This window comes from Lepisma saccharinum, chromosome 7 (genome assembly GCF_977018435.1).
Source record: "Lepisma saccharinum chromosome 7, izLepSacc3.1, whole genome shotgun sequence".
Classification (NCBI taxonomy): Eukaryota; Metazoa; Arthropoda; class Insecta; order Zygentoma; family Lepismatidae; genus Lepisma; species Lepisma saccharinum.
In genome coordinates, this window is record NC_139235.1 from 57,888,327 (window position 1) to 57,905,151 (window position 16,825).

At 38.3% G+C, this 16,825-nt stretch overlaps 1 protein-coding gene across 1 annotated transcript in view; it reads left to right on the plus strand.

The window, feature by feature from the left end:
- LOC145990233 (zinc metalloproteinase nas-14-like) overlaps positions 1 to 9,216 on the plus strand; it is a 63,825-nt gene extending 54,609 nt beyond the window's left edge. Inside the window, exon 5 of the mRNA XM_083125907.1 lies at positions 8,920 to 9,216. Coding sequence (XP_082982033.1) covers positions 8,920 to 9,021 — 102 coding nt within the window. The 3' untranslated portion in view covers positions 9,022 to 9,216. The remainder of the gene's footprint in view (positions 1 to 8,919) is intronic.
- The last annotated feature ends 7,609 nt before the right edge of the window (positions 9,217 to 16,825 follow it).

Here is a 16,825-nt window from a genome sequence, read left to right on the forward strand (position 1 = left end):
AAGACAGAAATATATTTTATTATAAAACATAAACTAAACGTAACGTTTCAACCTTCTAGCAAGGTCTTCTTCAGATTGATTGATTGATTTAGTTTATTTTACTTTGCGTTTTGTGCCCCTTGGCTAATTTGCGAAGATGGGGATGAGTGATGAAATGATGAAATTGATGAATGGACATTCACAAACAACCAAGCCCGACCGGGATACGAACCCGGGACCCTTGGCGTCGCAGCGCGATGTGCTAACCACTTTTTTTTTTACAATTTTTCTTTCATACAGTAATTTTTTTTTGTATATCAATAGTTCTTTGTACTTTAACATTCCATCAGCACCTTTAAAAAATGTGCGAATAATATTTTTCTTTTATCTTGAGGCACATTATTATATTCCTGTTTAACATATATTAAAAATTGATCATGAAAATCTATACCTTTGTATATGCAGACAAACAATATATACTGTCCAACCAACCATTGTACACTACGCAATTTAGTACATGGAAAATACGAAAACGTAGGTAACATTGTGTTATGCACACTAAACGCATTGGGATGGGTGCGACAAATTTTACCTAATAACACACATAGATATTTCCATGTTTCACGTGTCCGTATGCATTCACTTAGCCAGTGTGAAATCGAACCATTTTATTTACACCTACCACATAGTGGGTCTTGTAACAGTTTTAATTTATGTAATTCCTCTTCCGTCACCACTATATCCTGTACCACACAGTACCACGCAGATTTTACCAAGGACGATAAATGTGGTGCTTGAACATTGTTCCATATCTTGTGCCAGGGATGGGTTGGTTGTTTAATCATTATCTTGCAGCTAGGCGGTGTTGCCAAACAACGTACCTTGTATAATTGAGATACTTTTGGTATTTCAAGAGGTTTCGCTGAAAGTAGGATATAACAAATTTCTAGCACTGATTATTGTAAATATTTATAATGCGGTGGCACCGTTGCTATAGCGATCGGAGACAGCAATGGTATGGTGTCCAAAATCTGCTTAAGTATTACACCCGTTAAACTGTCTGGGAAGTTTACTAACATTGACATATCTGCTTGTACGCGGAGAGCTTGGCTCTTTAACTCGACGTGCGTCAGGCCAAGTCCACCGCACAGTACTGGTAGACATACATTCTCGTGACTCACCCGCAGCATTTGGTGTGCCCAAACAAACCAGTTTATCGCACTCCTTATCTGTACAAAATCCAATTTCCTCATCGGAAGCACTCGTGCCACAAACCAGAGCTTTGAACTGGCATAAATATTTACAAAGGCTACCCTGGCAACCAAGCTAAGGGCACGAAGTTTGTTTTGTTTAAGCACACTTTTCAGTCCAGCAATACATGTTGAATAATTTTGCGCAATCATTTTTTGTAAAGAGTGGGTAAAAATAATTCCAAGTATTTTCAGTACATTTACTTTTTGAATTTTATCGTTTTGATACGAGTGGTTTGTAGCATCTAAGTGCATCCAATGAGTTTTATTATAGTTAAGCTTTAGGCCCGCCACCGAGTTGTATTTTTCTATCACATTTTCAAGTATTTCCATATCTGTCGGCAATTTCACAAACACAGTGACATCATCAGCATAACCTAATAATTTTATCGTTGTTGAGTGAATATTTAACCCCTGCAATTGCATTTCAAGTAGCTTTAAAAATGGCATTAACGCTAAACAAAAACTTATCGTAGACATGGGATCACCTTGTATGACACCCCTTTGTTTTAGTTAAAAAACCATTGATTTTTACACACGATTTGGCATCAGTATATAAACTCTTAATCGCATTTACAAATTTTGGACTACAACCTATCCTTCAAAATACAGCATATACAAATGCTGTACAGTATCGAAAGCATTTTGAAATCCAATGCCACTATACCATGGTGACCTTGTATGTTCGTATGTCTCGTATCGTACCCAAGGTATTGGGTAAGAAGTATAAAGTCTTAGCATAGCAGGTATCAGAGAAAGGAATGCTGAATAAGTAATCAGGCAAAGGTCGGGTGATTGACTTGGAACGCATATGTGGCATGAGTGTTGGAATTGTCAGGAGGTGTGATCAGTTGACGAGGATAGGAGAGAGAGTAAGGTCTGCGGATTGTGAGAGAGGAGCAAAGTGGAGAACGATTATTGGACGATGGTGTGTGATAGATTCAATGTCTGACAGGGAGGTCAGACAAGTGATAGTTGAGAGGACAAGCGTAGGAACAATCTTCATATATTTGTAAGGCAAGTAATATCCTTTTCTTAACCAATCCATGTCGGTTCAGTCATGGAGAGTATAAAACCCATATCTAATCTAAGTTAATTTCTATCGCCATTCCTTTAAAAGTAACCTCTTGCATTTATCACATTTAGGCCAAGCGAGTGATAACCATCTGAGAGATGAATGAGAAATAACTACATCACCCAATTCAATCTAGAGGTTCTTGGTTCGATCCCAAACGCAGGATGGGAGTTGCGTTACGGTCTATAACTAGTTATGACATCACGAATTGTCTTTAAAACAGTAAAGATCGATCTATTATTACCATAACAGTATTGATGGACACCGATCATTCTTTCCATATAGGGAAAAAGACGACGAAGTAAACATCGTGCAAAAATTTTATAATCCGTGCACAACAAAGATATAGGTCTATAGTGCTTTACTATCGTAGGGTTAGGAACTTTGGGAACCAGGACGATTACACCTGTATTGCTCGTCCTTCCCAAGCAGTGTTGATTATATACTGCATTTATCCAGTCTGTCACAATATTACCTACAAGTGACCAAAATCTTTTATAAAATTCCATGGGAATACCATCTATTCCTGGCGATGAGTTATTCTTCATTCCTAGAATCGCTTCGTACACCTCAGCAGCTGTAAAGGTCTTTTCAATCCGCAAGTTGTCATTAACAGAAAAAATTTCCGGAACTTGTTGTAAAAATATTTGTTCCTGAGCTGGATCATAACTTGTTCCTTGAAATCTAGAGTGATAAGCGCGGTAAAAGATTTCCTTTTTGCCAGTCACATTACTATGTTCAGAATTATCTTCGTCTATTATCTTATTAATCGTTTAGCGTTTTCCACGATTACGTTCATGTAGAACATGACTAATATTGGCCATTTGAAGAGGGTCAAAAGGTAAAAGTTTACTACGTATTTTGCACCCACTTATTTTTTTGCGCGTGTAATTGCAACAATATTGCCTGTACTTGTTTAATGTTCTGTTGCACTTTTCCCCCTCTTACCCCTTCATCAGTTAACTCTCTCAACACTTTATAATAAAAATTGTATTTATTATTCCAATCCTGGTTTCTTTCCCTACTATATTGTCTACAAAATTGTGTGATAGCTTGCTTTAGATATTCATCCCACCACTTAATTATATTTATTTGTTTCGCCCTTAATTGTTCCCAATACTTCCATTTCCCTTGGAATTTGTCAGCAAAAAGTGGATCATCAAATAAAGATATATTCATTTTACAATATCCATACCCATATTGTATATTTGGCAGTTGCATATTTACCGCCATTATAATTGCACTATGATCTGAGAAGCAAGTTGGCACCATATTAACATTAGTGATATTAGGGATAATTGATTGTGAAACATAAAATCTATCTAACCGTGAAGCAGCCCCATCCTTTACATATGTGAAGCCTGCACTTGTTGGGTGCAAAGTGTCCCATGCATCTTTCCATTGAAACCCAATTACCAACTGTTGCAGCGCATTGGATGTATTAAATCCAATGGCAACAAAACACAATTAAAATCGCCTCCACAAATAATATGTTGCTTATTACCTTGAAGTTCCGTCGCTACTTCAGTTGCGAAAAATTCATTGCGTTGCTGCCTTTGATTACTACCAGAAGGCGCTTACAGATTACATATCCACAGGTTTTCCTCTTGTACAGTTGTAATTCTACCACTCGGATGGTATTCTACATTTGATACATGTATATTGTCTCGAACTAATACAGCTGTTTCTTGTGCTGAATATGTGGAATTATTATAGACAATATAACTAACGGGTAACTCATAATTAGTTATTGCTACTTCTTGAATGAGAGCAATATATATAGCGGACTGAATTAGAAATTCCCCCAATGCACTTTGTTTTGTTTTGTTTTGTAGTTTGTTTATGTTTATACTAGCAAGTCTAATGATGGTAAGCATCACTATGGATATGTAAACACTTGCTTTTACAATACTGTTAAATATATACATGGTTTTACTGTTGTTAGGTCTACCTTACACAACAAGATTCTTAAAATGAAACAAAAAAATAGCTATAATTTATACTCTGGCTATGTATGGAATATTTCACACCAATCACCTGATCAAACATCATACACTGAAATTTATTTATATTAATCGTGGCTAAATAAAATATTGTATCTTGCGCCATATCGTTTATGGTATTCCAATCTAGGTTTTCCGTGACAAGTAATATAAATACACACCAAAAAGTACCCGTTACTAACATTTCTGTTAAATATATCTCTTAACTCAACCCGTAAACAAAACCTTCTCTTACACTCAATACCAACAAAAGGGGGTAAGAGAAGGGAACATGAACACTTCTAGTTAATAACACATCTTTTATGTCAAATGTTGGATAACAAAAGTACTTACAGACTTTCTTTAGGGCCATTCTTCATATGTTTATCATAACCGCTCGGTCACAGGGTCGGGCAAGATCTTCTTCAGACTCTGCACCAAGTACTAATGTAAAAAGGTACAAAACAGGACGATATATATATACACAAACATTACTACCCTCCAGACTATTAGAAAGTTGTTCTGGAACATTCTAGCAGGTGGCTTTCCCTTGTCAACCGTACTTTCACCTAAAATGCTAAACATATTTTCTTCCATCTAGAATGTTATTGGACTCTTTATCTCATGCTCCTTTTCCTTCATTCTTCTTCCTTCTTCTCTCCTCTTTCTCTCTTGTCCTTTCCACTCTTTCTAACACCTTCTTCCATTCTTTGTTTATCTTCAGTCCCCCATTCCAGTTCATTGAGTCTTCTTCACCTTTCTTCTCTATTTACTTGGACTCCTTCCATTTTCTCACTAGTATTCTCTTCTCCCTTCTTATCTGCTTAGACTCATCCCACTCTATGTCATGTCCTGTTTCTCTCGTGTGTTTAAATATCGCATTTCTCCCTGTCTTAAGTCGTACATCATCCCTATGTTGTTTCAACCTATCTTTCAACCTCTTTTTAGTTTCTCCTATGTACACACTCTGACATTATTTACATTTCACTTCGTAGATAATCCCTTCCTCTTCCTCTTCTCTGTTTTCCTTTTTCTTGTTTGCATTCTTCGCTATTCTTAAGATACTTCTCCCTCTCTTCCTGTAAGTTTTAATGCCCGCTATCCTAAGCACTTTGCATATCTTTTCTGTGGTCTTCCACATACTCCTTATTCCAAACCTCCTCTCTTTTTCTTTATCTTCCTCTTTTTCTTTCTCTTCCAATTCTTCCCTGCCACTTTTCTTCCTTTTTTGTTTATGTCCAGTCTATCCTCCTTCTTATAGCCATTCTTTTCAAGCTGTTTCCATAGGCTATTTATTTTGCCTTCTTTTTCACAATCTTTCATGCATATTTTCTTGATTCTGTCCTTCATATTCTTTATAAAATTTATTTTTGTCACCTCACTTACATCACTTCTTTTGTGGCAGAATACCCCTGCTGCACACTTCTTCTGATGCCAAGCGGTTTCAATTTCTTGTCCTCTCTTCCTTTTCATCAATATATCTAGGTAGCTTATCTTGTCATCTTCTTCTATTTCGAGTTCCAATAATATCCCTCTTTCTTCATGTTGTATTTCTTTGGCAAATATGTCGAGCTGCCTTTTCTTTTGAAAATAAAAAATTTAAAAATAAAGTTGAAGAAGAAAGGAGAGGAAGAGGTTTCAAAGTTAAAGAAAGAAATGTAGATTATGAAGAAATATGACATTGAAGAAGCAGTGCTGCATATAAAAGAAGAACCAGAATGAGACAAGATTAGAAGAACAGCTACCATACTGAAGAAAGAAATGGAAAAACAAGGAAAAGTAGATAATTTGAATCAGAAAGAAAGGGAAGGGATGAACAAAATCAAGACACGAAGTGATGTGGTGATAGAGCAGGCAGATAAAGGAGGAGCAATTGTGGTGTTGGAAAGAGAATGGTACGAGAGGAAGTATGAAGACCTAAAAGAAAACGGATATGAGGAGATTTGTGGAACAGAAGAAGAACAAACTATAAGAGAAAGTGTCATACAAGACTGCAGAAAGTGCCTCCTCACCCCTCTAAAGTTGACGCCTATGATGATAATTGTAAAGAAATTAAAGTTATTCTAAGAGTTTTAAAGCGCTTGTATGTAGCTACCTGAACTGATCAAATTTGATGATTGTTTTGGTCTAAATTACTTTCCACAATATAGTGTGTAAAACTATTTGTTTTCCAAAGCGCTATGTATATTTCTATTGAACCCTATCGAGAAATTTCTTTTTCTGCATTAGCCAGATAAAGATTTACTTCAGTAAGTGATCGCTTACATAATTGCATCGATTCTTGGATATTCATTTGAGCAAATTTATTTATTCTTTAAACATTTTTCAGTGATATCTTGTGTGAATATTCTCGTTTTTGTGCTGGGAAAGTTTAATGCACAATGAACAAAAATTGTGCGTTCCTTGTGTGTTTTAAAACTTTCCCTATAAGACATTAATTAAATGCTAAGATTCATATGCACTTATCAATTTGTAAAACCACCGTGAGGCAAGTAAAAGGATAATTCATTAACCCTCATCCAGGAAGCAGCACTCTTTCCAGTTAAAAACTCACAATATTAAAATTACATATTCAAGATCATTCATTTGAATTATGGAGAAATCCAACAAAAATGTTTACTGTTGTCTGTGTTTACAACAGACATACGAGTATATTCAAGGATTCAATGAGCATGTGTTGTATCGAAAAAAGAAACAAGGTATTTCGTCTTGTAAAGAACGTGAATAGTGGCAAATGAAGTAAGGTAGTTGAAACTAGCGCAACTATAAGTGTCGAATTTTGACGTAACTTGCTTTCCGAATCTAAAAAGCTAAAATTACATTTGAGTTTTTTTAATGTTTTTGTTCTAAGTAGTGGGGACTGGATCTTCAGTTTAAAATTGAATCCGAACCACCATGTGCCTCCACCGTGTATGCTAAAAATTACATTTCAAATATTTTTGCTGTTAAAAAATTTTTGCCCTCCATGTAGGTCCTCGTGGGGGCGGCGCTGGTTTCACAAATATAAATACTTCTTGTAATAACTTTCGCTGCCTTTTGCATTGGTAAAGAATTTCTTCCGTACGTTTCATAACTTTTGCATGACTTAAACAGTACTTTATTTTCTCCGTTCACCTAATAAAGTAGTATGTGGAAAATTGCTTCTTAACAATTGCTTCTGTACAAAGTGAAGTACACAGTGAGCAGTTGAAAGCAAGGGGGACCTAAATGATGGAGAAGTAGGGAGATTATATCAAGACTAACAGTGGAAAGACAGAAGAATTGACAGAGGAGAAAACCATTAGCAGCAACAGATCTTTGAGGGGGTCAAGACATATGGCCAGGGGGAGGGATAAGAGGGCTGAAGCGCCCCCCCCCGAATTCCTACAATTATCTAATTTAAATGGTGTATGGTGGTAATTAATTTTATTTCCTTGGTAGGATTAAACTGAGAAATTCATCTTCTGGGCTCCTACCCCCAACTTTTTCGACTTTAGATGACGGATGCTGATAAAGGATGAGCCACCACCTCGCCCCCACCAAATAAAATCCTGGCTATGGGCCTGGACCAAATCCTGCCAAGTGTTTTTTCAATTGGAGTGAATAGGGAGAATATAGTGTGTGTTAGAAAGAGGGAGAGATACAAGCCGAAGTAAAAGGTTTGCAAAGGATAAATAAGAAAATGTACACTATTAAAAAGAAATGCGGAATGAAATGCAAACGAAATCGGGAGAGAAGGGGGCGAGAGAATGCATGTTTGTGAAGCTCATATATATATATATATACTTTATATTTGCCCACCCTAATTTATCACTATTTGGATCCTGCCCACCCGTTCAGAATTTTCTGGCGCCGCCCCTGGCAGAGAGAGCGAGAGAGCGAGATCGAAAATACAGGATGAGTCACCTAACATTACCACGACTGTACATGAATGACGTCAAAAGGGTGACATGTTCGTTACGACACACGAATCAAATTCTGAGATGTTTGTTTTAAACGTCAACTTCACGTTTGCAGAACAACAATGTAAGAAACCGCCATTCTTAATGTATTTTCTCCTAATTTCAATTGCACTAAAATAATATAGTGTTTCCATTTAAGATAACTTTAAGTTTGTGTTGAAGATCATGCTTCCTTACGTAGTTGAACGTATTGTATCCACTAATTTCATCAGCCCCTTTATGTCTGTGAAAGTAGTTTTTCAATAGTTATTATTGTTCACGAACTATTTCCGGTGGTAATGTTAGGTGACTCACCCTGTATATTGACGGAAATTTACGCAACAGTCGCCATTCACTTTCCATAAATGTATTCTGCAGCATATTCACACAAATACCTGCGGATTTGCAAATAAGTAAGCATTGGCCACAAAATATATGATATAATATGCGCTAAATCACTTACGGAACTAGGATAACTTTTCATAATAGATTTCATTCAAATACATTCAGCATTATACTTTTATTTATCTGGCTATGACTGATTGAGATTCACATATAATCTCGAAAAATAGTTCCAGAGTTTGTGAGTTGTGTTGTGAGTTGTGAGTTGTATCAATTGCTTGCAAGTTCTCCTATCTAGGTTCAGTATAGATCTTATGAATGTCACAATCATATTATTCTGCTTTCTTAACTTTTGTGTTCTACTTTTTCAGCAAGATGGAGTGTCCATAGGGCAAAGAGTAGGCTTGAGCGAAAGCGATATTTTGAAAGTGAATTTGATGTACAACTGTTCACAATATATTAAGGACTTCTAACCTTGAATCGTCGAACCTTCAGCACAATTAAAAGGTCTACATGATGACCAGAAAGGAGAAATTAAGCTAGAATACCAGTGGCGAATTACAACGCTGAAAGGTTGTAAATTTAATGTAAATTGAAAAATATTCAATAAACTGCATTTGTATTAGGGATTGATAAGTCAAATGTATATCTTGAAGTTGTGTATGGGGAAGGGGAGAATAAAATGTTTGACTCAAATTTTGAATTTTGTTGTTTTTCTATCTTTTTAAGTTAATCGTGACAATGAAGTTGATTTTATAATTAGATAAAATATTACTTTAGGCTTATGAAAATACTCGTCCTAGCGATTAGCCAATAGTGGCAGAAATGCGAATTAAAATAAACAATACATATTTTTAGAACCTTACTCATAACACAATATTGTCTGAAACTCGAAATAAATTGGTAAAATTAAAGACGTCAAGAAGGACAATCGCAATTCATGAATGATTGTAAAAGTGATAGTATATTTTGTAACATATCGTAACATAGCACCTGTATACAGAGTGGGTCACCTAACATTACCAACCTTTTCGTTTCGTAATGCACTTGTAAGATAACATCATGATTTTCTACATTTTTCCCAATCGCCCTTTTTCAAATTACTCATTGTCACCTCCAATTCTGACACCCCTCCACCTTTTTCAAAATTTTTGTTCGGAGTTGCCTATGACAGTGGGCACCCACTTTCTTTTTTTTTGGAGATAACATAAAAGTGAGTGAGCAGTATCACAAGTATAAGAACTTTGTAATTGAATGGTGATGGTCGTTGGACTGAGGTTCAATCACTGACATTGCCTAGGTGCATCAAAATGAACTTTGATTATAAAATTGCCTTCTAGCTTCCTGCTATCAAATATAATATATTGGTTACTGTCTAACAGCTCCAGGTTACAAGCATAAGACCAACAGAAACCAAGTTTTCCGCTGACTATTTGCCACAATGACAAATTACTTGCATATGTGCAAGAGGACACGCAAACAGAATATAATCTACAAACCACAAGGCGATTGCATAACCAGACGCACATATGACTTATTCCCCGTCTTTCTTTTCTCCTATACGCCACTATCCTCCATCCTTTTCTGCCTTAGGATGAGAACTTCACAGGACCGGGAACCTCCCATGTTTTGCTATAGCTTGACTTTTAAAGTCTTGCTCAAAGATTTAGACTCACTGTTACCCTCACCGTCAACTGCGAAGATTCGTCCGTGGTCACAATTCCTTGGGTAAGGTATGTAACCACGTAGAATCTTACTCTAAGATCCAACCTATACTCCATACTCTAACACTTACTTTCTCACACCCATAATTAGTTAGAATTATTATAGATATGGATTGTAGGCCAAATCAAGAAGGCCTGTACGCAAACCACAACATTATTGTTTATACCATAGAACCCGATAGTTTTATAACAGTTATGTACCAAACTCTGTAATCTTTTAACTCAGAACCTGATGGTTCAAAGTTAATGTTAAGCACAATTATGTTCCTATTCTGAAGTAAGTCTAAATTCAAAACTTTGTATAACCTTTATAATATTTTCTTTGTTATTTACTCATATATATTCCGCTTATTAAGTCATTAATTTGTATATTTGTTTGATCCTTTATTCCCCACTATACAAGGTGTCGCTAAACTCTTTCAACAACGCTTGGGTGCCGGGTGCCGGTAGATATCATAAAAACAAGTAACTTTTCCCTATAAAGTTTACCTCGAAAGCACTTAGTTTCTGCGCTATAAGCGCATAAAATCTATCCTGTATGTATGCAACCAAACACAGCAAATGCTTGCTCTAACATAACTACCAGGGACGCGTGGCAGGGTTGCCACTAGCGTTCTTCGTTAAGAGAGACAACTTGAAAACAACAACTTGGGAGTCTTGCCTGAGCAAAATCGAAAACATTAATGATACTTGCGATGTTGTAAGAAGCATTGACAGCATTTATAAACTGACCAAGACAAATAATGGGCAGACTGAAATTCAAGTTTACTCATTCTAAAATATCTCCATCATTGATTGATTGATTTGGTTTATTTTAATTCGCTTTGTGCCACCTTTGGCTAATCGCGAAGGTGAGGATGATATAATGAAATAACAAATGACAACAATGTCTAGTCCAGGATTTAAACCCGAGACACCTGGCGCCGTAGCGAGCTGTGCTAACCACATCACCACGGAGTGTTTCGTGTATCATGCAATATCAACAATTGAAAGGGACACGTGACGTAGGGGAAATCCACGAACGAACAAATGTAAACATGATGTGTTTGCTGCCTCGTTTCGAACACGCAGACTGTAATGTTATTACAATTTATTTATTAGAAAATTATGAACTAGAGCTATTGCGAATCACGTTCGTTATAAAAAGCAGGCAAACCTCTATACTGAAAAGAAACCAAAATCTGCGGCAGATTAATATTCTTGAGCCACTACGGTGACTGAGTACATATAGTGATCAATACATTATCTCTCTACCGAATGTTCCGGACACGAGTTCCGACCTGGACAAAGGTGTCACTGGATCTTTCGTCCTCGTATCTACTATTTGCCTGAAAGTGCAGAAAAATGACGTACAATAAGAAGAATAAGAAATTCACAGGAATTATCCCGGAAATTCGTCTAGATGTTACAATCTCGCTCCTTTGCTACAAAACGTTGTTTCCAGGGTGAACTAAAAGTTGACATTTTGGTGCCTTCCGAAAATGTTACTCTTACATTTCAATGTTTATATGAAGTTGCTACAATGAATGATAAATATGTACAATTTATGACGTGTATTCAATGGTTTCCTTTTGTATATTTTTTTTCACAATCGATGATAAGAATGAGAAGCAAAGACACAAAATGAGAAAACTAATTCCCACACATGAACAGAGCGTAAATTAAGAGGATTATCTTGATGTACCAATATCAAGCGATATCGTGAAGTGCGGAACAAACTAGTACAGTATGAAACGAACTGAATGTAATTCCTTTCAATGAAATATTAATTTCTTCCTAAAACTTCTTTAATAGAGCATTGAAGATGAACCAGTTTAAGTGAAAAGATAGAGAGAGAGAGAGGGAGGGAGAGAGAGAGAGCTTTTAATTCACATGTTCCTAGTATTGCAAATAATCGTTGGAATTTTCTTGAAACACACTTTTAAAACATAATTTTTCTTACATATCAGTTGTCGCTAAAATTTATAGGTTGCCACTGTTTTTTAAAATAAGTATTGTATGTTGGCTATTTGTGACCTTGGCCTCATAATACTTTGCTCTGTGTTCCTTACGCGGGCGCTGTAGACACCAACCCAGAAGGTTTCTTCGTATTGAGTATGACTTTAATGATAACACCGATTTTCCGAGAACGAGCCATTCTGTTAAAGCTACAGACAGAGCATACAGCTATGCCCAGGTGCAGCTGGAGTGAGTTAGCCGATATGCGATTTGGCGTTTGGGGCAGCACAAGGAAACAGCCTTGCTGCTCGGAGGATACAACAGTAACATTTCCCAGAGAGGCCTCTACCATACCACTCAACATTTGCAGCAATTTACCAGAGACTGAGAGAAGCAGGGGCGTTCGGTGTACCGATGCATGACACAGGAAGACGACGAAGAGTTCTGGCGCCACATTTTGAACAAGATGTGCTGCGGAGTTTTGGCGATAAGCCCGAGACCAGTACAAGAGCTGTTCGTCACTAGTTTGGAATGGATCATCGGTTAGTGTGGAGAGTTGTTCATGACGAACGACTTCATCCGTATCACTATCCGAGGGACCATGCAATGGGTCCACAAGATTTTGGTAATCGAGTCCGATTTGTGAATTTGTTTTTAGATCAATGTGCACTATTGCCCGACTGTCCTTCAAGAATCCCCTTCACTGATGAGGCAATCTTCACGCGGGAAGGCATATGTAACACGCGGAATAGCCATATGTGGGGAAGAAGAAATCCTCGCTGAACATTCGTACATGGGCATCAACAGCGTTACAATGTAAATGTGTGAGCAGGTATAATTGACAACCATTTAGTTGGTCCCTATTTGCTGCCTGGTCGTGTAAATGGTGAGATATATCGTGTGTTTCTTCACCATACATTGACTGAGCTGCTTGAGGAAGTTCCGTTAAACATTAGACAGATAATGTGGTTCCAGCACGACGGTGCCCCGGCACATTACACTAGACATGTACGCGAGTACCCTTCTGAAATCTTTCCAGGTCGTTGGATTGGTCGCAAAGGACCAATTGTATGGCCGGCCCGCTCCCTAATATGTCCCTCTTGGATTTATTTCTGTGGGGTCACATGAAGACCTTGGTGTATCCTAGTCCTGTAAACTCCCCAGAAGATCTTGTGACACGTATTGCCACTGCCAGTGCCACAATACGCGAACAACCAGAGATTATCGGAAGAGTTAGACAATCTTTAATACGTCGTTTTAGATTGTGCCTTGAAGTAAGAGGTCAAAGTTTCGAACAATTACTTTGAGCTACACAACCATCCTGAGCAAGAGATACTTACCTGACTGAACATTTCTCCTTCCAAGCTAAAACAAAAAAAAACATTAAAGCACAAAGTTTACCCATCCATACATTGATTTAATTACTTTACTTGCGTGTGAATACTACATTGCGTTTAACAGAATGATACTAATTTAGTTTTCTTTAAGTGATATCTAATTTTCTCCGTCGCATTAATATTTCCTGCCTTGTAGAACCAAATAGTTCTACACAGATTGTGTTCAGGCACTTTATATTTTCTAGTCACGTGACCAAGTGTCAAGACTTGATTCGCTTGGCATGTTTATTTTTATTGTATGGTCAATTTAAGTTGTTTTTTAGATTAATTGCATTGAAGCAGATGGATAATAAATGATGATGGATAATAGATAGATAATCGAACAAACACAATGGCACATGTAGACCTACACTTAATTTGACATTCGAACAAAAACTGCTGGCTGCTAGTGCATTGCACAATGACTCTGCCATGGTGGTTGCAATCACATTCGCAGCAAAATATGCCTTTACTGCAGAAATGAACTTTTCCTGTGAGTATATTCCTTCTTGATTTTTCTAACGCTACTATTGTTCCAAGAGCCAAAATAATTCGTTAAGAGCAGAGAACTAACAGACTTTATAAATTCCGTTTTCTTACAGTGTTCTTCTTACGTTAAGTTCAATGCACCAATAGGTGTAGTGGTGCAGTGCCTGCTCCTTTTTCAGAAAAATTGGATTAAGGAAGACGAATGATCCAGTGACATATTTCTCCAAGCCTGAGCTCTTATCAGGAACCTTCGATAGAGAGATCATGTATCGATCACTAAACGTACTCGATCACCATGGCGGCTCAATAGACTTTGGCTGTTCGCAAACTTGTTCTTTGTAATTGTGCAATTGTGGTTTTTAATCAGCACTAGTTTTAATGTGTGAATATACTCATGCCTAAAAGAACGTTTTCATTAAATTAAAAGCCGGCTCCCGTGGCGAAGTGGTTAGAACATCACGCTACGATGCCAGAGGTCTTGGGTTTGACTCCCGGCTTGGGCATGGATGTTTGTGAGTGTCCATTTATCAATTTCATCATATCATCATTCATCCCCATCTTCGCAAATTAGCCAAAAGTGGCATAAAAAGCGAAGTAAAATAGAGCAAATCAATCAATCAATGAATCAATCAATCATTAAATTAAAAGATGCTTGCAATTATTTCCTTATGAAACGAACACGATTAGCAATAACGCTAGCACAGATAGGAATAATTTTCAAATAAATTGTAATAACACTACAGCCTGCGTGTTTCGATACGAGGCAGCAAACACATCATGTTTACATTTGTTCGTTCGTGGATTTCCCCTAGGGCCTCCCCGATGGCGCAGTGGTAGCGTCGTCGCCTTGTAATCAAGGGGTCCCGGGTTCGATACCCGGTGGAGGCACATAGTGGTTCGGATCCCACTTTAAACTGTAGGTCCAGTCCCGATTAGCCTCACAGTGCATAAAGTGGACTTAAAACACCAACTCAATCAATCAATCAATCGTGGATTTCCCCTACGTCACGTGTCCCTTGCAATTGTTGATATTGCATGATAGACGAAACACTCCGTGGTGATGTTATAGCGCAGAAACTAAGTACTTTCGAGGTAAACTTTATATGGAAAAATTACTTGTTTTTATGATATCTACCAGCACCCAAGCGTTGTTGAAAGAGTTTTGCGACACATTGTATACTAGATATAATGTGAAACTAAGAGTCTGAAAATGTTTCTAGACTAAAAGTTAAACTTTAGGCTTAACCACTCAGAAGATCAGGAGCTGGAATCCGCAGAGGTGCCAGTGCATCGAGGATGGCGAGGCGATTACATATCTTAATGTAAGTTCTCATACACAAACAACTCCAACAACACCAACACATCCCCTATATCTTTGGTTTCATATACGAGGCGCATCCAGAAAGTAAGTTTCCCTATTTTACCCGTGAAAGTAAACATAATGAGCCGTGTAAATTGCGCATGCGCAGCAGAGCTAAGACGTATCAATCATATGCCAGGCGGACAGATCCCGCCCGGCGCCAGTAGCGAGGCAGCAGTGGTCCGAAGTGGAAGCTCGTATTCCTTCTCCCGCCGCATGCCAGTAGCGAAGCAGCAGTGGTCCGAAATGGAAGCTCGTATTCCTTCTCCCGCCGCATGCGAGGTTCGGTCGGTGATAATGTTCCTGAATGCACAAAGCATTCCGCCAATTGACATTCATCGTCAGCTCTGTGAGGTCTATGGGCCGAACATTATGAGTAAGCAGATGGTGCGTCGCTGGTGTCGGCAGTTTTCGGAAGATCGTCAAAGTGTCCATGATGAAGAGCGCAGTGGGCGTCCGTCCCTCATCACTGATGATCTGGTTGAGCTGGTGAGGCAGCGCATCGTAGAGAACCGTCGCTTCACCGATTACGGAGTTGAGTAACCTTTTTCCGCAGATATCGCGATCCGTGTTGCATGAGATTGTCACGCAGCGCCTGCTGTTCAAAAAATTGTGTGCATTTCACAAAATGAAACGTTCAGGAGCAGCACTGACATTCCTGCAACGGTACCATGATGACGGCGATGATTTCCTCGACAGGATCGTCACGGGCGCTGAGACATGGATTTCTCACTTCACCCTGGAAACCAAGCAGCAGTCAATGCTTTGGCGGCATAGTGGATCTCCGGTCAAGAAGAAATTCAAACAGACGCTGTCGGTACAGAAAGTGATGTGCACCGTGTTTTGGGACAGGAAGGGCATTTTGCTCATTGACTTCCTCCCCAGAGGTGAAACGGTGAACGCTGAACATTACTGTGAAACACTAAGGAAATTGCGACGTGCCATTCAAAACAAGAGGCGTGGCATGCTTACTGCAGGTGTTGTGCCCCTCCATGACAATGCTCGTCCACATACGGCTCGGCGCACAGCAGCTGTTTTGACGGAATTTGGCTGGGACTTGTTTGATCTTCCACCTTACAGTCCTGATCTGGCTCCCAGCGATTTTCACGTTTTCTTGCACCTCAAGAAATTCCTGTCCTCCGGTGAGCGTTTTGGCAACGACGAAGAGCTGAAGACGTCTGTCACACGCTGGTTCCATTCACAGGCGGCAGAGTTCTACGACAATGGGATCCAAAAGTTGATACCACGATACGACAAGTGTCTCAATTCTGGTGGTTGCTATGTTGAAAAATAGCTGAACCTTTGCTGTATCTGTTGCCAATAAATGGTTTCCTGAAACTGTGTTGTTGTTTTTTTTTAAAAAAAATAGGGAAACTTACTTTCTGGATGC